At 41.1% G+C, this 20,062-nt stretch overlaps 2 protein-coding genes across 5 annotated transcripts in view; both read right to left on the bottom strand.

Annotated features, from left to right (window-relative positions):
- The window catches only part of mettl16 (methyltransferase like 16), a 29,382-nt gene extending 22,804 nt beyond the window's left edge, over positions 1-6,578 (bottom strand). Inside the window, exons 1-2 of one of the 2 annotated variants that reach the window (XM_039825765.1) lie at positions 6,485-6,578; positions 4,526-4,663 (exon numbers count right to left, since the gene is read on the bottom strand). In XM_039825765.1, the coding sequence (XP_039681699.1) occupies positions 4,526-4,653 (128 nt within the window). In that variant the 5' untranslated portion in view covers positions 4,654-4,663; positions 6,485-6,578. Of the gene's footprint in view, positions 1-4,525; positions 4,664-6,376 lie in introns of both variants that reach the window. The other variant, XM_039825757.1, reaches the window with a different exon arrangement.
- A 610-nt stretch (positions 6,579-7,188) lies between these two features.
- LOC120575480 (lissencephaly-1 homolog) overlaps positions 7,189-20,062 on the bottom strand; it is a 48,754-nt gene continuing 35,880 nt past the window's right edge. For all 3 annotated transcript variants that reach the window (XM_039826296.1, XM_039826314.1, XM_039826305.1), the window contains 7 exons: positions 19,752-19,958; positions 16,057-16,225; positions 14,316-14,418; positions 13,978-14,206; positions 12,615-12,716; positions 12,306-12,462; positions 7,189-10,936 (listed from right to left, as the gene is read on the bottom strand). In XM_039826296.1, the coding sequence (XP_039682230.1) occupies positions 10,863-10,936; positions 12,306-12,462; positions 12,615-12,716; positions 13,978-14,206; positions 14,316-14,418; positions 16,057-16,225; positions 19,752-19,958 (1,041 nt within the window). In that variant the 3' untranslated portion in view covers positions 7,189-10,862. The remainder of the gene's footprint in view (positions 10,937-12,305; positions 12,463-12,614; positions 12,717-13,977; positions 14,207-14,315; positions 14,419-16,056; positions 16,226-19,751; positions 19,959-20,062) is intronic.

Raw genomic sequence — 20,062 nt, 5'->3', positions numbered from 1 at the left:
CAGACCTCAAGTACAAGTCTCACAATAACTGTCAGCTCTTACATTCATTGGGAGTTCATTGCTTTGTTTTGACGGACATTTGTATCAATTGAGAAGAATTCAAAAATAAATTAATCTAAATATATAAAATGACAAGCTGCCATGTCTTGGTGAAAAAGACGAGAACCAACTTAAGATAAATCGTGAAATGCTAGTCTGGTTTTTTTTTTTTACTAAAATAAAGCCCCGGACAGCAAAAGAGGCAAAATTAATTTGACAAGACTAAATACAGCTTAGCTGGCATTACGACTGCACATTTGACAGGCTTTTGTGGGGTCTTGCTTTCATTTTTTTTTTCCCATTGTTTTGTTTCTCCAAAAAGGCCTATGTGTTGGTCATCTATCAGATTAGCACAAACGTTGATTTACCTAATTTTCAGACAAAAGTCAAATTATTTAAGTTATTTAAGAAATAAATTAGAAGGACAAGCAGCTCTTTGCATGGAAAAAAACTCAAGAGATCCACTTTAAATTACAAGCACGTCACTCTGGAAAGAATTTCAAATACAGGAGGATCAGGAAGTTTGCCGAAGAACAGTAGGTCATTGCAGCTGTAATTATTACTGGGTTGAAGGTGTTCATTTAGCCACATACGCCACCTCCCTTAAATCCAGTCCAAATGGAGATTCACTTAACTGAACAATGGTAAAATGTCATCATAGTGGATTACAGCTTATTTGTAACAAGGATGAATTCAAAACATAAATAGGGTTTGGCATCGAGAACCGATTCCTACTCAGAATAGTTTCAAAAATTAAGATTCCAGCGGAATCGTTTCTTTATTGGAATTGTTCGGAGGATTTGGTTTCAAATCTGATCTTGGATTCCAAATTGAACATGTGCAAGTTTTGGATTTCTGTAGAGGCCAGGCGCTTGTTGTGTTGCAGCCATGGAGCACAGTAAGCGGCGCTCTGGTGTGGCTTTATTTTACGTTGAAAAAGCCCGGTAAAACTGCAAACCACCATTGAATCAAAATAAAACTTTCCTCTTATTTGTGAAATAAGCATGTGACCCGTTTCAACTCTCCCCTCAAAGAATCGGAATCGAGAAGAACCGGAATCGAAAGGAAGAATCGGAATTGGAATCAGAATCGTTAAAATCCAAACGATGCCCAACCCTAAATATAAATAATTAGGGATGCACCGAATATTCGGCCACCGAAAATTTTCGGAAATACTTTTATCACCGAAACAATACAGCCGAAATGTTGTGATGACGCAAACAAAAACCGCGACCTGCACGTGTGTCAGTACCCGATCCGATCAACCTGCAAAGCGTCTCCTAAGCAAAGAGGTTGAGACGGACCACGGAGTGAAAACAATGAAAAGTACGCTCTTAGAGTCTGTCAGCACACGTTTCAGTGAGATCTATTCGGATCCTCTGCACTTCATCGCGACTGTACTTGATCCGCGTTATAAAGACCATTACTTGGATGCGGAAATAAAGAAGGGCGCACGAGAAATGATGCAGGCCGCGATGGATGCGGAGAACCCGCGTGCAGACGGAGCGCGCACGGAGCAGCGCAGGAGATCAGAGCGCAGAAAAAAAAAAAAAAAAAAAAAAGATTTGTCTCTCCGCACCAGATGAGGGGCATGCACCCTCGTTGTCTGATATGTTCAGTGAAATCCTGCAAGAAAGTGCCTCGAATAATAATAATAATAATAATAATAATAATAATAATAATAATAATAATAATAGGTAAGCTATTCTGTTCTTAGGTTACTATATACTGTATGTGACTATCAGATTGTAGCCATATTTCTGCTAGATATGTTTTTAATTAAACTTTAATATTAATTTATACAATTGCAATGCCTTGATTATAGTAAAGTTAGTACACAGTCATAAATGCAATGGTACTAATAATTGGCATAATTTCTTTCGGTGTTTCGGTCTTGGTTTCCTCTTTTTCGGTTTCGGCCAAGAATTTTCATTTCGGTGCATCACTATAAATAATGACAAGGTATTCATTTTTGTATAAGTTTGGTATTTAACATAACACAAAATGTGACTCAATTCATTCTTCTCCAAATAAAACTGACTACTGGAGAAATACTGATAACTGTGATCGCTGGTTATAGTAATAAACTGCAGACACTAACTTGCAACAGCAGGTAAAGCACAGGTGGAAGTAATAACATTAACAATGTCTCAGTAAGCCGGTGAGCATGCACAATAGACCTTTTTCACGGCAGACATGTTGACATGTCATCGTAGGAAAAGCACAGGTGTATTCCAAACCATTAATGCTGGCTGCATTCCACTTAGGAGAGGTCCTGGTATTGTTCATGCTGACTCACTGAAACAGCTTACTGGGACACTTGATGGAATTGAGCCATCGTTAAGGTTATCAATTTCAGCTGTGCTTTTCCTAATATGATAAGTCAAAACAGGCTCGTTCAAGATGAGCCAGGTCTGTGCAGAATCAATCACCAGCGATCACCGCCCAATGCATGCTGGTTAGATTTGTGTCCGACTTGCTCTGACGTCATGCACACGTGGGCAACGATAACCTCACGAGATCAAGACGGCTGTTCTGAGAAGCAGGCAGCGCAGTTGCTTTTCACCGACTGCAAGACCCAGGCGGACCCAGGGCATGCTGGGAAACGCCAACCTCTCAGCGGATTTTAACTGCTATTTGTCTGATTTAAAAGTTTATTCTGTACAAACCACATGTTGTGTGGCTGGTAGTTACGTTTAGAAGAAGAGAATAGATCTGTGGGATTACGGATCATCTACAGTCTGTTGTTAATTGAAATCCGCAACAGATCGCATGTAGAGCATTTTGAGAGCTACTCTCATAATAAAACAACTGGAGACTGTGTGCAAGCTGATATATGGGTCTGATAACATTTTATTAACATCGGAATCGGACCACAGTGTTTCTGTGACTTCCTGTTCAGCCTGTAGGCTGCTGGGATCGGCTGGAAACTGTCCGACTTGTCAGCGGATTTTTGTCACCGCCCCCTGCTGCTGCTGCCTGCTCTCGTCCACTTTACAGGCGAGGTGCAGTTCATCTCCAACGAGCCTATTGTCTGCTGTGAAAAAGGTCCATCAGGCAGGACCCTGACACTGACACACCTGGATTAAATGCAGCCTTTATTAATTAGTTACACCTGTTCTTTACCTGCTTTAACACTGTCAAAATGTCGACTATCACATTAGAAAATGTGCAAAGAAAGATGTCAAACTGTTGACATATTCACAAAATTAAAAACACCTCTGTGATTTAACCATCCACCCAATCCAGGTTTTTGTCAGAGGTTTAAATATCCACCTCATCGACATTTTTCGTTTACGAGGGCTTTATTAGTTAAAAACAAATGTAGTTCAAGTTTCTTTCCCACAGCAGCAGCAATCATGAGCTCACAGTTTGACATGAACACCACAAATCCCACCAGACATATTCTTCCTTTGTTCTCCTGCCTGGACTTCTCACATCATGACTTCTCAGCAGCATGTTACACACACACACACACACACACACACACACACACACACACACACACACACACACACACACACACACACACACAAACACAAACACACACAACACACACACACACACACACACACACACACACACACACACACACACACACACACGTTTTGATTGACACACCAACCTATTGTTAAAATTGGGATTTCATTTTAAATTGTCACTCAAACATAGATTGTAAAGTTTCTCTAATGAAATAAATGAGAGCAGCAAACAGACGATGGAGTGAAAAAGAAAAAAAAAGGTCTTTTGATGTTTGGGTCCATTAATCATTTGTCCAAGCTTCATCCTCCTGCTGTTGCCAGGAGCTGAATGAGCAGTAAAGATCAGACCGAGTCAGCTGGGGCATGAGCGGTGCTGAATGGGATACTCCGGCAAACTGGTGAAAACTGGTGTTTCTGTACACTGCTTCAATATATAGACAATAAGTCAAAAATATGTAGACCCATGCACATTAGTGCCATATGATATTCTTAAACATGTAATTCCATAACTCTATGGACATTAATATGATGCTAAAACAGCATCCACTCTTCTGGTTTCAGGCTTTCCACAAGATTTTGGAAGCTGAACAGGCAGGTGCAATGCAACAAACACATTCTTCCATTTCAGTCAATACAAACCATGCAAAATCATAATCAATCATGCAAAAGTTAAGGGAGCTGATTGGATTACATTTCAGTGGAATTGTACCTCGTACGATTTAATGTGACAAATAAAATTGACTGATTGAAAATCCAAGATGAGGCAGTCCTTAATTATGTGGACAGGGACTATACAGTGTATGTGCATAATAAAAATAAGAAGCCCACAGGGTAATAGAGCTGCTGTGTGACCATGGCCGAACTCCCATTTGTTATTTTTTTAACTGATGATAATGGTGAGAGATTTGAGATCAGGGATGGACAATAAGATGCACTGCAGCAGAGTACTTTGAAAAACGAAAAACTACACACGCACCCCCACCCACACACAGTCAAGTACTTACACAGGTCGTCCAGCGAGGCTGGTGTGCACGTGCTGCTGGAAGTCTGGATATTTGGAGGCCAGGTAAGCAAAGTCTGGCGGTTTGTCTTTGTAACGATTACGGGGATGCATGGATTTATTCAGAGCCATGGTCAGAGCACTGATTTTAGAGGGAAAAGAGACATGAGCATGAACCCGGGTGAACTTACAGCAAGGCACAAATTAAATAAACTTAGCACAAAAAGTAAGGAAATTTGTGTTTGATAGATTATTTCTCTGTGGTAACAATGCTTTTTGGCAATAAATCTTATAACATTGGAAAGCCTGTTTAGTTCCCTTTCAAATGGTTCCCCGAGTATGTGGGTTGCACCCATGAAAAATTTGCCAAATCTTCTCTGCCAATGCCAAACAGCTTATTCTGCCATTGACTCGTTTGGTGGATTGGATGATTGAAGTTTGAAGAAACAAGACATATTGGCAATTTAACAATTTATTCATTTCACAAACAGGAGCCTCAGTAGCGTGTGGAAGAACCATACACAGCCACAACAGCCTGGCACCACCTCCTCATGCTGGTCACCAGCCTGGTCACACACTGCTGTGGGATGGCATCCCATTCTTCAACCAGCATTTGTCGCAAGTCAACCAACGTGGTTGTGTTGGTCACTCTGGCACAAACAGCACGCCCAAGCTGATCCCACAAGTGTTCAATGGGGTTGAGGTCAGGACTGCTGGCAGGCCGTTCCATCCTCTCCACTCCCACATTCTGGAGGTAGTCTCTGATAAACCCCGCCCTGTGGGGGCGAGCGTTGTCATCTTGGAGGATAGAGATCGGTCCCAGACTGTGGAGATATGGGATTGCCACTGGTTGCAGAATCTCATCTCTATATCTCTCTGCATTGAGATTGCCTCCAATCATGACAAGCCTCGTTTTTCCAGTGAGGGAGATGCCGCCCCACACCATCACACTGCCTCCACCAAAAGGTGTTACTCTGTCGGTGCAGCAATCAGCATAGCGTTCTCCGCATCTTCTCCAGACTTTGACCCTATGATCCAACTGCTGTAGGCAAAATCATCTAATCCACCAATCAAGTCAATGGCAGAATAAGCTGTTTGGCATTGGCAGAGAAGATTTGGCAAATTTTTCATGGGCGCAACCCACATACTCAGCGCTGCTGCTCATCACAAATGTATGTTCCTTACAAATGGAGCACCATTTGAAAGGGAACTAAACAGGCTTTCCAAAGGTATAAGATTTATTGCCAAAGTGCATCGTTACCACAGAGAAATAATCTACCAAACACAAATTTCCTTACTTTTTGTGCTAAGTTTATAAAGAACATATAAGATATGATAGGAGCACTGACTAAACCTTGTTTTGGAGCTTAAGTTGAGTTTGAACCCGCTAACAGGGTGAACATGTGGTGATAGTTAGGCATTTATTTATTTGCAAATGGCATTGTTGACTAACCTTACTTTCATTTGTCATCTATATAACGCTATGCTACTCAGCATGGGCAACTAACTGCGGTTGGTACTGACAGGGGTTAAAGCAAGACACCATTTGTGAGCCTGACATGCTGCCCTGGAGGAAATGTGTAACGTTACAATGTGTAAACCTGCACCACCATGCCTAAGAACTTTAAGCCCTGTACTGGTGTTAATGGTTGCACTCAAACTACATTTAAACTGTGACTTAAACTAACTTCGTTGGATTTAAATGTGGGGAACTAATTTTAATTTTCCAAACTGGAGTAAAAACAAACGGAAACTAAATCACGTTAACGGATTCTAGGAGCTAACATTAGTTTGGAGCAGTAACGTTACGCTAACATTTTTAAGCTAATATATAACAGTATTTGTGCCTGCCTACCTTTTATTGTAGTATTGTCCGTGGTAACATGAAGCCCGTTATTATTGTCCGAATGTTGATGACTTTATTGAACTAAACAACTGTGTAGGAAAAGCTCACACAACTCACGTTGTCCAAACGTTGTTCACTTTCTGTAACTCTCTTCCTGGATGTCTGCGACGTCACCTCTCTACGGCGAAGCGTGTTGACGTCATACAAAAACTAGTCCCATGTTTCAGTTGTCAAAATTGTTTGTATCACATATTTGTGAAAATATGCAAATAAAGTTGGGGGTACATTTTGGGGGAAATCACTTACCCATCTCTTTTACAAATGTAATTGTACTGTTTTTTCAACATGATGAACAATATTTAAAACTGTTGTTGAAGTTGTTTCCTAAAGAATACCCATGTTAATTATTTCCCTTCAAAACCCTACATTTCTGCTGAACTTATTGGATATAAATAAAGACACTGGAACTTAACATATATTACAATTCCACCTTTTAAAGTAAATCTGCCATTTTGTTTTCTTCTTTTTATTTCATTGTATTACCAAGCTTTGATTGTACCTCCATTTTAGATTTATATTTTTATGATGAATGCAGAATGTAAATATATTTTGATCCATTAAGTTTTGGGGAAAATACAATTAAATAATCTGATATGTCAACCCTTAATCATTACTGTATTAACCCCACTTCAAATGAACTGAAACTAACTGGTGTGAAATTCAAACTTTAGCTCAACTTTGTCCCAATATACTATTGTTTATAATAGTCTTCACCTTCAGTATAACTAACAGCTCCAAACAAATAAGCAGGACAAGACAGCTGCAGATTTTCTTCTTTTATTATATTGCAAACAATAATGACATCCAGGTATATTGTTAACAGTTTGCTGAGTGAAGAGTGAGACCTTAGTGGCGAAAACATCATGAGCTCTCCTGGAGGAGCTTGTTGTGCAGTCTGAAGCTCTTGGTTGTGGTTAACAAGCAGGTTACAGAGGACAGGTGGACTTGAAGCCTGAGGAAATGACCTACAGACAGTCAAAACGTGTCTGTCAGTCCATTCACACACCAGACCAGAGCAGAACAGGGATTGTTTGGGACCTGCGAATGGCAAAAAGGGGATTTTCTTCATCACTTGCCTACAACACAACAGCTGTGTTGTAGCTTTTCCCACAGTTTCTTAAAAAAAAAAAAACAGAACACACATCGTCCTGACCTTTTTGATTAACCGCCTTCCTTGAGTAAAACCAAGGCAGGGAATTACATTTCTAATTTACATTTTATGGCCTGGCATGTCATAGCATGATCCTGAGGAGACAAGCGTCATTATCAACAACAAAAGGAGGCTGATTTCTCAAGCTAAACCAGATTGTACTTACAAATGTCTCCATTTTTTGGCTTCAGCTAGAACATTTAACACATTGGCATCTTCATTAGTCATGCCAAATTGTACTACAAAATTAGCTGATTCTCCACCCAGTCTTTGCCTCAGAAGTTAGGACAGAGAAAACAGCTTGTAGAAAAATAAGACCTTTGTAAAGGGGCACAAACCTAAGGGAGACATGGGTTATATTTCCTGAAATAGAGGGTTTCTCCTTTGGGACATCCTAGTCCGCCACAATCCCATTGCATTTACAGAAAAAGAGTTAAACCTCTTTCAAATAGCATCATACACAACAAAACCAGCCTTTCTACAACCAATGAATAGAGCTGTCTGAACTCAAGTCAGCCGACCAAGGACACAGCAATTTAAGAGGAATAGTTGGATATTAAAATACGCTTATTTGCTTTCTTGCCGAGAGTTAGGTTTGAGGGAAAACTTGATAACATTCACATTGTACAATAAATATGTAGCTGTAGCCAGCAGCCACTTAGCTTAGCATAAAGCGGATACGGCTATCCTGACCATAGACATATATACATAGATGTATATGCATACATGTATATGCGGCGTCTATGTATATATGTCTATGATCCAGAATCTGTCCTGTGGAATGAAGCAGTTGCCAGGCAACCAATGAGACTCCAGCAGGTTCCAGGGAATTGTTTAATTCACAATTTTCTAAAATGAATACCCATGTTCACTATTTCCGGTATGTATGCTAAGCTACGCTAACTGGCATCATCTTTACAATACTAGTGAGTGGTATTGATATTCTTGATACTCAGCAAGAGAGCAAATAAGCGTATCTACTAATCAAACTACTTTAGGTACAGAAGGACAGTTTCTTTCACCTCACTATTCAAACCAACTGGCCTGTGATAGGATCCATTATTTAAGCTTTTAAAATAATATTGTTCTGACAGCTCTGCCTCTGGTGCAGGTTTACATGCAGCAGTGCTACATCAACAGGTCACATTAGGCTCACAGTAGCCACTAGCAGGAGCTTGAGCAGCAGATCGCCACATCCAGTACACACAGGAAGAGGAAAATGTGGCAAAGAAGCAAAGATAAGATCAGTTAAGCAGTGGAACTCTTTATTAGCCAAGAACCGCATTGGAATGAAAAAGGCTAAATCAGAAATTATAGGTTTATGCATTTATCATCATCATTAAATTTTAACGTAGTCTTTGATCATCATTAAACGACCAAAGATTTAGTGAAAACAGGGATGTGCAAGATTAATGAATCACCTTGTCAGCTATAGTTAGAAGCAAGAGGTTTCATTTTGTCCTCCAAGGGAAGCGGAATGGTCGTTTCTACAGCATGGACTGGTTTACAGTTTTTCTTTCAGTTACAGCTCCACAAAGATCAAAAGCTGAACATTAGAGGAAAGCCACTCAGAAGACGTTTGCATACGTGTGAGGTGGTCTGTGGGGTTTGTCTGTAGAGATCCTCGCTGCTCAGGCTTTTAGCATTCTCCTCCATATCTAATCCAGGAGCTGCCATTGCCTCTTTTTACAGTGAGGAGCTCTTTACAACAACAAAAAAAAAACTCCTTAGCCACCTCAGCATCAGACCCCTCTATACAGAGAAAAAAAAAAAAAACAGCATCCACACATCACATAGCATGTCTGCTGCTAGCATTTCCTCACTAATTCTAAATTCCCATCCAGTTCATCCTTTAGTGCGATAAAAAAAATTGCCAAATCTCTTAAGCTAAATTTACATTTCGTATTTTCACAGAAAACTTTTTTTTTTTTTTTTTTTTTTTACTCAAAACCATTTTTATTATGCAGAACATATTTCACCCCTTAGAAATTAGAGATCTTTGCACATCCCAGATAACAAACCCAGGGGGCTCACTTTGACTCCTCATCATGCCTTTATGGTTGCTCTTTAGCGGGTTTAAATTACACAAGGCTTCGGTTTGTAGCCTTAAGAGGCGCCATGGAACAACTGAGCATCTTTTGACTTTACATAATTCCTATGGTACACCAACCCCGACTGGTCAGGGGACTAGAAGTGGACAGAGGCTTCAGTTCAACAAAAGTCTTGCATGCAAAGTCACAGGAAATCATCTCCTAAAGGGAGATACACCCAAGGTCTTTATCAAGTGCTAGAGATTAATCAGGTGTAATCCCTGAACCTTGCTCAGGTGATACTGTGACCCAGGGCGCTCACTGACAGCAGAAGCCACACAATCTTGCTCTCTATGGGCTTCTTGTGAAGAACTCAGTTCAGTTATTCACAAAGCCACTTGTTATTCTTTGCTGCAGATTCATTAAATTGGATAATTCATCTAAAGCCTAGCAGTGGTTCATGTGCCACCATGACAAGAGTACAAAGCTGTTTTTAAGCCCCCAAGGTCCAAGGACAACAGTTTGAAACATTCGTATATACAGCCATTAAAATATTACCTAGTTTCACATAAAGAGAAATGGTATGCACACTTGAGAAGTGATGTTATAAAGCTACAGATTATTTCAATAACAAAGCCCCACAGACAATCGTATCTTAGCGCATCATATATGCTTTTCCAGCGTTATCTCTGAAAGTTTCACCAAGCTAGGCACCAACAGACTACGACAGTGAAGGAGAAAAAAAAAACAGAAAAAAAAAAAATCCTAAATAAAAAAAATAGACAAAAATAAATCTTACACATAAAGACACTGTCATTTCTTAAATTAGCGGTTTTTAGTGCCCTACATTTTACACCCAGTCAAAAACATCTGCCTTCGGTTGGTCGGTAAGGCTGCGTGACAGACGGCCAGCCCCGTGGTAAACCTATGGTACTTCTAGATGTTACGGAAATTTACAGTATACAATTTTGGATTACCATGCAAGAATACTTTTTTTGTGTAACATTTAATAGCTCGATCTACATCCAGGAATAATTTACATAGAAGGACAATAGTTACTGGACCAGAGAGAGCAATGGGTAAATAACCATGGTGGTAAGTGCAGCCGGAGGAGACGGTGTGCAGATGAGGTTTAGGTTAAGTGAGACGGGAAGGTGGGATGAAAGGGGAGGTGGAATGGCAGGAGGGGAGGTGGGATCCAGAGGAGCGCCTGGGTAATTGGGGGTGGTGGGGGTCCAATCCTCCAAGGTCCAAATCAGCGGCACTCCCACACTTTTACTGTCTGATCTACACTCCCAGTGACCACGTAGGGAGCAGCCTTGTGGAAATCTGTGGAAGAAACCAAAAAGATCATCAGAACAAAACAAAAGAGAGGAAAACCTATTTCAATGAAAACAAGCGGCCTAGATTCAGATTCAAAACCAGTGATATCCGAGTGACTAACAGTGGGGCTAACCCGTGGAAAAGTTCCAGTTTGGCACCAACAGTCTCAGTCCGTCGACAACGTATCCCGTGTTTCCACTGTATCCTACTTTTCTCTCGTCGTTTTCCACTGCGGATGGTACCCCCTCAGTGTAGGCGCGATCGCCATAGCAACGCATTGTGAAACTGCCATGATCTCATCTTTAACTTTACACTCACTGAATCCTTTCATCGGCAACCAAACTTTTTAAATTGTGCGTAGTGTACCCTGTAGTTTTGCGGGCTGCTATTTAAAAAAAAAAATCTAAGTAGAGTGAATGAACAAAATTGTTGTAGCTATTGATGGTAGCTTGGCTATTTAATAATGGCGGGTTTGTGCAGGATGTCCCGTGTTGTGTTGCTTTTGTTAAAAGTTGTAATTGTAATAAAAAAAAATTAAACAAAAATAAAATAAAAAAAAGAGTAGACATATACATGTGCTGTTCCTTGTGACAGGTCTGCAGATGTGGAACAAACGGAATTTATGACCCGCCATTCTTCAAATGGGTCAAAATATGAGCAGCCAATACTACACTTGTATAGACCATGTGTGGGAAACACAGCATTATCATCTGAAAAGTGTCCTGGTTCTAGACCTTACTGCCTACAACTCTGATTTATTTTTTTTTTTTTTAAAGTAGTCATTGCCAGCTGCAGTCAGTTTGAGAAGAATTGATCAGTCAGAGCTTTGTAGCCGTGATTAAGAATGGGGAATGGGTTGTGCGTACAGACAGGACAATGCTTTTTAGAAAATGGGGGAAATAATAATTTTCCCCAGTGATTTCAAACAAAGGTGCTTTGTCTTTTCCACACCACTCGAGAATGCTTAACATCAATAGCTCACAGCGATATCCTCTTTGGTTGAAGTAGGATTTAAGAGGACTGGGTTTCAAACGGCTTGCCAAGGAAAAGTTGGCTGAAGAGCTCCTCAAGAGAGTTACCGAGCCTTGATCTGCTGAAAAGCTGCATATACGAGGAGGGGGAGGTGGGAAAATCCTAGCGCGCTTGTCTACCGCTTAAAGCCCAGCTGCCAGCAACCCTCAGGACGCTCAACACATGCCGGTGGAGACACTGGGCTTCTTTACAATTACTCAACCTTTTGCTAAAGCAGATATTTGTGAAACCAGCTCCACTGTCCAATGAATGTGGAATAAAGAGGTTCCTGCTGCACTTTAGGATACTAACTGGTCAAACAATAACAAGTGTGAAGCATTTTTTTTTTTTTTTTTAAGCTTACCCAGAGAGGTAACAAAGTGTTCATGGGCACACAGGGTTTTCATGCAGCGCTTGTTCTTGTAGTCCCAGATCCTTAAGGTCTTATCATCTGCACAGGTCACAATAAACTTGCCTCCAGGGTGGAAGAGGATACCACGCACCCAGTTGTCATGGCCAACCTGTGAGATAAACACACACTGCTAAAGACACCAGTTGCGAACCAATTCATCGCACTAATAAAGCAAAATGTTCTCATTCTAAAAATGTCACCCAAATATTAAAATATACATACAAATAAATTAAAAAATGTTTAGTCTAAGATGGTCCTCACCAGTGTCATAAGGCACATGCCAATGCTAACATCCCACATCTTGATGGTTTTGTCTCTGGAGCCAGACAGCAGGAAGGGGCCTGGCTTACCACTCTTCTTGGTCTGGTTAAGAACAAAGGGGAAACATTTAATACAAATAATGGTGCAAAAATAATACCAAGTAGAATCAAATACTACGAATTATTTTATCAATTCCTGTTTTACAAGATAAAAAAAAAAAAAAAAAAGCACACTTGAAATCCACTCCGTCAACATGCGGAAAGGGAGATTAGCTGAATAAATTCATTAACTGCAACATTTACCACCAAGTACTGTTCACACAAAAATGTTTGAAAGCTGTGTCAGGCATTCTGGCAACTAACAGTCATTACATGCCTGATAGTTTTAACTGCATCGGTGGAGCTTGTGTTCAAACAGGCTGGCAGGTGCATCTAAACAATAACTGGAGAATCAGTGAAGCTGCGTTTCACTGCTTCGGCCTGTTAAAAAGGTTTAAGGATGTAGTAATGTCTTGTAATGTTACTGTGGCGTTAATAAAGTTGAAGTTTTAAAAAGAAGAAGAAGGAAAACAGAAATCAGGCAATCACTGTACCAGAACATACAGAGAAGCAGAACATCCCAAATAAAATACCTGGGGGTATTTTGTGTGCATGTTTCACTTGAGTTAAGAAACAAAGCACTAAAAAAGAAATGGCTTCTGTACAAGCGGAACAGTGTTTTCCACTGCACACAGGTTAGACTGGGACAACTGCTACAAGCAAATACTGTTTTAATCTGAATTGGACGCACTTGAGATCACAAGGCATGAGGAGGGAGTCTGGGCTGACTCTAGGCTATGCTGATATTCAGATTATCACAGATTATGCAAGCACACTCTTCATTTCCAGCCAGTCTGTTCACATGGCTGTCAGTCTGAGCAGTGACCTATGAGACTCACTGAAATGGCTACGCATGTAGAGAAGGAACACATTTTCATCATGTGATAGTGTCAAAAAGCGTTTATCACTGAGTGAAAGCATTACATGACCATGCATTTACCAGTTAGTTCTGCTTTTACTCAAGGATGCACATCAGCTCCATCACCACACTTTGTGTTTGATGGTTGTACAATAATGACTGTCTTATTGCTCAGTCGGTTGACCAGTAAGTCATCATCTCATGCGGGCCAGCCTCTGGAAAAATTGTTTTTCTTGTCCCACCAATTGTTCATCAGTGAACGGCCAGTTAGCACACCTCACATGATCTGCTACTGTGCTTTCATGATTAATCACACTGGACACCACCTGAAATTGTTACATTGAACTCTGTAGTGTAACTTTGTCTGAGTGTAGCCCTCAAGAAAGAGGTCTGAGCGGTCTTTTACCTCGGAGCCTGTGGCCTCTTGGATGGTGGGGTGGGCGCTCTCTGGTGCCCAGGAGATGCACTCCACCACATGTTCGTGTTCCCGCAGCTCAGCCTTGCAGTCTTTGGAGGCCACGACCCACACACGCACTGTTTGGTCGTTGGAGCAGCTGGCAATCAGTGTGCCGTCCTGGTTGGGCCGCACCATACGGACCCACTCCCTGTGGCCTGTGAAGGTCTTCACACAGTAGCTGATGCACAGAAAATAGTACAAGAGTTATCATGATGTCAGAATGGATTTGATCAACCAAACAGAATATCATGCTAAAAAAAACACAGTGGTCTATGGAGGGTGCGTACCCAGTTGCCACCTCCCACATTTTTATGGTTTTGTCCCTTGAGGCAGAAACAATGTGATCTCCATTGGGCATGATGGCTACAGACGAAACATTGTGGTCATGTCCTGGAAAACAGAAAAGATAAAATCAAGATCTCAGTAAGAGCCAAGACCATTATAAAACTTTCTGAACACAAATCCACATTTGAAGCGTGTGTAAAATGTAATCTAATCATTTCAGAAGGCAACACCTATTTTTCCTTCTTTACTATAAACAGAGGAGTCATACTCGAAATTCAGCGGTCATTTTTTTTTTTTTTTTTTAAAACACACCTTTAGCCACCAAGAGCGCCAAAAAAACGATAGGTTTGGTTGTAATTAGCCAATTAAATTAGCTGGGGCTTACTTTGTTCCACAGAGAATAAGAGATGCCTAATTACATAGATGCTGGGCCATATTTAAGCTGCTAAACAGTCAAAGACAACACTAAGTGTTCTCTAAAAGGCCAGCTTAACAGTATGTGTGTGTCTGTGCATCAGCTCCAATAATGGGTGGCAACTACACAGAATAGTGCTAACGGTGCTGAAGAGGATAATTAAACTGCTGTCCAAATCTGCACTAATCTACTTCACCAGTTGGCCTCATGTTTTTTATTTTAAGATGTAAAAAAAGGAGTGAATAAAAAAAGGAGGTAAGGATGAGTAGATGAATTAAAAGTGAATGGAGATGCGAGTAAAAATAAGGATAGATGGAGGGGAAATCAAACAAAACTAGACAGTGGGCTCAGTTTAATAGGTTTTAGACGACGATGTGTGCACAGATTTCCTGCACAGTGTGAACGCAGCTCGTCTGTTAGAGGAAGTGTGCCAGTAGCATACACCCTCCTTTACAACAAAAATGATTGGCAGCCAGTGAAATCTGTTGCTCACTTATACAAAATACAGGATTTACAACTCCAGCATAAATGAATGAATGCCAGAGCGCTTCTTGTCTGTTAGCTAAGTAGGCTTATTTATTTCACCGATATTCATTCACGTCTGCTTCACAGTCAGACATTAATGGGCACTTCTAGCAGACTTATGAAGAGGAGAACAAAAAGCTTCATATTGTTTGGGCTGCTGCTGGCTTGTTGGTGGGGGGCCTTCTCACAATTACAACAAGGGGGGGAAAAAAATCCTCAAAATCAGCAGGGCCTGAGGGCACATGTAGACTGCTGACATAATTTACTTGGCAATTAGGGTGTGGAAGTAAGTGCGTATGGGTGTGTGTGTGTGTGTGTGTGTGTGTGGTGGGGAACAGTGAAGATATGACCAATGGTGTCGTAAAGTATTAGATAAGAAAAAAATGATGTAGATACTAGGCTTATTTAAAAAAATTCAAACCAATTCTTTACAATTTAAATATCTATTTATGTATCCAAATGCCTGTAGTAGTATGCTGTGGTGGCAGACATGATGGCTAAAACAGTCCGTTTATCAGAGCTGGTTGTGAATCTCAGTGTAGGGTGCTGTGACCTGGAGCAGATTGAGGCTCATCAGCAGCATCAAATGTGATAACGAACAGCATCTGCACCACCTGAGCCCTGCGTACAGTCACAAGCTACATTTATGATGCAATGACGTTGAAACCATAACAGAGCTTGTTCACATCGGCAACACAAATGGTAGCAGCTGTGATGCATCGCTCCAAATTACTTCCAATGCTCATCGAAAAAGTGGTCATACCAAGCATTTCTTAAAGAAATAAACTGTTTTATCTTATTACCATGCATGGTCCTGATGCACTCAAAGCCTTGGAAATCCCACAGCTTGATAGTCATGTCTGCAGAGCAGGATGCTAGCAGTTTTCCGGTTTGGTCAAAAGAGATGTCCTGCACCGAATCTGTGTGGCCCTTCAGTGTGCGTTCAAAGTCTCCTGTCTCATAGTCCCACACCTGGAGAAGAGAACATATTCAAACATTAGCTTTAGAGAAACCTACGTATAAGAGAACATACATATTTTATTAAGTCTGTATATTACTGAGAAACACGTGTATGCTCTTCATTTAAAACTGAATCCCTTTCCCAGTAAAGCCCACAAATGTCACATCATCTGTGGCCCCATGTCAACTCAGCTGGACAGTCCAGCAGCCAAAACAAGCTGAGAAGAGAGAACCAAGCTGTCCAGAGCAGTCATATGACAATCGCTACCAAAAAAAAGATATGGTGATGGCCGAACGCTTAAAATTACCATACTGCAATAACATTCACCTTAAGAGCTCAGATAGGCCTCAGTTTGCAGACACCACACACTCTTTGTATATTGGATTACAGAGTCTGTGATGCATAGCTGTTGCTAGTGGCAGAGATGCATGTGCCAGGAGGCTGATTAGGGTTACAGTTAGGTCTGATAAAAACGGATAGATAGTTTATTGTGCGGAGTATGACACTGCCAGCTGGAGTACAGACAGAATATAGAGTGTACAATAGTAAGCCTAATTTTCTAGCCTGAGAAAGAGGTTACATTTCTAGATTTCGAAGCAGACAGACGGTTTGTCACTGAGGGATAAACCCTCATTGGTTCCTCTCTTGGGGTAGGGGATTTTGGGCAGACGGTGACAGGAGACCCCCCCACTCTCCTCCCCCACAGACAGTGCAGATGGCTACGAGGTACAAAGTGCAGAGGGGTGATCGGGAGAGAAGATCTATGCAGTCAATGTGTTTGGAGGTACACCAGGTTTACACACAAAACAGTATTAAGCAGCAGCATCTAAAGCACGCATAATCCATTAACTACCTGTAACTCAATGCTGTGTCAAAACCGGTTCCTACGGACGCTCCTCCGGGACATTATTAAAGCCAAAAACCTGCCCTTTTTCATGATAATTAATTGTAATTTCTTTCAGAGAAAATGCCCTGGCTCTTTGTCATTCAAATCCCAACAATAATACAAATACTTTATTTGATATGCCGTTTATGAGGTAAGCAATAAGTAAGCTGACACCCAAGCTCTTTGCCCTCATTTAAATTAACCTAGCCTCTGGTTGAAATGTCTAAGTGAGCACAGTGCTACGCCCAGGACTTGCTGATTTACATATTGTGAAAGGTTAGTTGAACTCAAGGTAACATCTTGCAATGCAAAGATCTGCCACGTTAGCAAGAGGAGAGAGGAGGAGATAAAAGAAGGGAAGGATGAGGACCAGATAATTACAAAACTAAAGCAGTAAGGTACAATGCAAACAGAGGAATAAGAAAAATGGTGAAAGGGAAAATGATTTGACTATAGAAAACAAAACACGGGACACCTAACACCCTTCATGAATAAGGGTAAAGACAGGCAGCCTCTAGCTTTGTTCCAGACCTCTGACTCGCCGCCCGCATCTCAGGTATGTTCAGGCATTAAGAAAGTCAACAGTCTCTCTCTGCATAGCTTGCTAACTAGATAGCTACATGCATTCATGAGCTACATCAAGTAGCCACAAAAATGCCGGCATGAGATTGATGCATCTGTACAGGTTGTTGTAAGTCGACATACAGAAATAACTCAAACTCTTTCTTGGCCTGGGCCAGTAACTTCCTGGAGTCTCTGCTGGTTGAATGGCAACCGATTCCAGTCAAGAAATAGCCACATAACCCCTTAATTAGTGAGCTTTGGAGATGGTGGATGTTGTTACCTTAGGACAGAGCCAGGTTAGCAGTTTCCTCCGGTTTCCAGTCTTTATGCTAAGCTAAGCCCTTGCTGGCTCAATCTGCTCATTGAACTTATGACAACAAAGCCAAAAAGTGCATTTCTCAATGTCTAACTACTGCTTTAAGTTCACTGCTCTAGGACAATAAACAGGCCAACATGAACACTGTCAAGCTGAATGAGTGAAATGAAACTAAATGGCAGTTCAGTCTGATTATCAGGCTAGGCAGCCTCACTGGCATGAGGTGAAAATGAGCCGATAGTCTCTCAGTCAGTGACAGAGTGTAAAGAGCACAAGGTCTACTCCTCAGTTAAAAATTTAACAGCTGTTCAAGAGGAGAAAAGTAGGACACAGGGAGAGTCAGGCCAGGGCCCAAAGAGACGAGGCAACCAGGAAAAGAGGTGCAAGAAAGCAGGGCGGAGTTTTAAATTTGGGCCAAGGCCTGGCTCCTCCTGCGGGATGGATGGCTCCGACAGTGGGTAGTGATGGTTGGGCAGCTGATGCTTTAAGTGAAAGATAAATGAGGCAGGATGCTGGGAGGTGGGGTTGTAGTGGGAGGGAGGGGTGGGATTGAAAAAATGAGGAAAATGCCAAAACGGAGAAAGGAATACATGCTGTGTGGGTGTAGCTGAGGAGATGAACATGTGTCTCTCATTGTCTCATGAATAAAATATACAGAACAAACAGCTCAACAGAGTATTGCCATCACCAGGGTACTCTAACCAGTCTACCAGATGTTTCAGAGAGACTTATCATCAACATCTATATTGTCACCATGTAAGATTTGGCTTAATGAATAACCTTAACTCTGCAACACGTGACTGAATCTGTGACCTCAGTTTGACATAAATACTGTTGTCTTATCATCATCAATGCCAAACAACATTCTGACACTATTTTGCTTTATTACAAATAAGCCTGAAAAAAACAACAAAAAGAATTTAAAAAAAACTAGAAGGGCAGACCTCCGCCAAGGCATCTCACAATGTTAACGCAGTGTAAATCTTCCAAATTGGGAACCAGTTTTTCTGATTATTCCGACACCACCTAAATGCAGGACAAATGCCCTATCAAGCACAATTAAAGTGAAAAATAATCTGTGTATCTGACACGTAACTCTGAGGTGCTCCAAACACCAAGATTCATGAATATCGGGCCAGTACTTTCTCGTAAATCCTGCTGACAGTCAGACAAGCAAAGCCAAAAATGCAACCTCCTTGGCGGAGGAAATAAATCTGTTTATTATGATGCTTCATTTGACCATTACACATTACATGTCCAAAGTGAATAATGTCCCAAAAACCCAAGAGGTCAGATAAGCATGGCAGCTGCATTTCATCCCTGGAAAACTGAAATGTTTCAAGATCATCATAAAGAATTGTAAGGGTATTACCCCTGTTTCTATAACCTACTGTGGCCTCAGAAACCTTGATGTGCACTAAGAGCTGTATGTACTTAAAGTACATGGTTATGGAGACTTCATTAGCGGTTTCACGGATTTGCACACCTTCAGCTCCAAAGACGGTAAACTAATCAGGAAAATCACCTGATGCAGCTTTTATTTGGAAAACCTGCAGATTCCCAACTCTCTGCAGGACATGGTTTGAAAACCCTGAAAAACAGTTGAAACGCCATTTCAAATAATAATAATAATAATAATAATAATAATAATAATAATAATAATAATAAAAAAAAAAAGATTACAGATATTAGTTCCACAGCCCCATTTGAAGGCAAGCTCTGCAACAAATCCATTGTCGGACCATCACTCCCATCATCCGGCAGCACTGACCTTTATTGTTGCATCCTCAGAAGCAGACACCATAACACTGAAGACTGGGTGGAAGATCACGCGGGTGACTGGACTGCGGTGGCCACTTAGCGCGTACCTTTCTGGTGGGCGAGGGATCCACTCTTTGGGGTCTCGTTTCTGACTTACGGGCCCACCCAAGGTGATCTCCTCCTTTGCTTCGTTCAATTTGGATTCAAGCTCCATCACCTTCAAGAAGTGCACAGATACAAGTTAACAGTGTATACGCAGAAAGTTCAGTATACAGAAATATGCTGTGTATGTGGAATATTGATGTGTTATTATTGTGTGTA

This window comes from Perca fluviatilis, chromosome 2 (assembly GCF_010015445.1).
Source record: "Perca fluviatilis chromosome 2, GENO_Pfluv_1.0, whole genome shotgun sequence".
NCBI classification, from domain to species: Eukaryota; Metazoa; Chordata; class Actinopteri; order Perciformes; family Percidae; genus Perca; species Perca fluviatilis.
The sequence above is the reverse complement of the archived record's forward strand: the minus strand, read 5'-3'. Positions and strand labels throughout refer to the sequence as shown.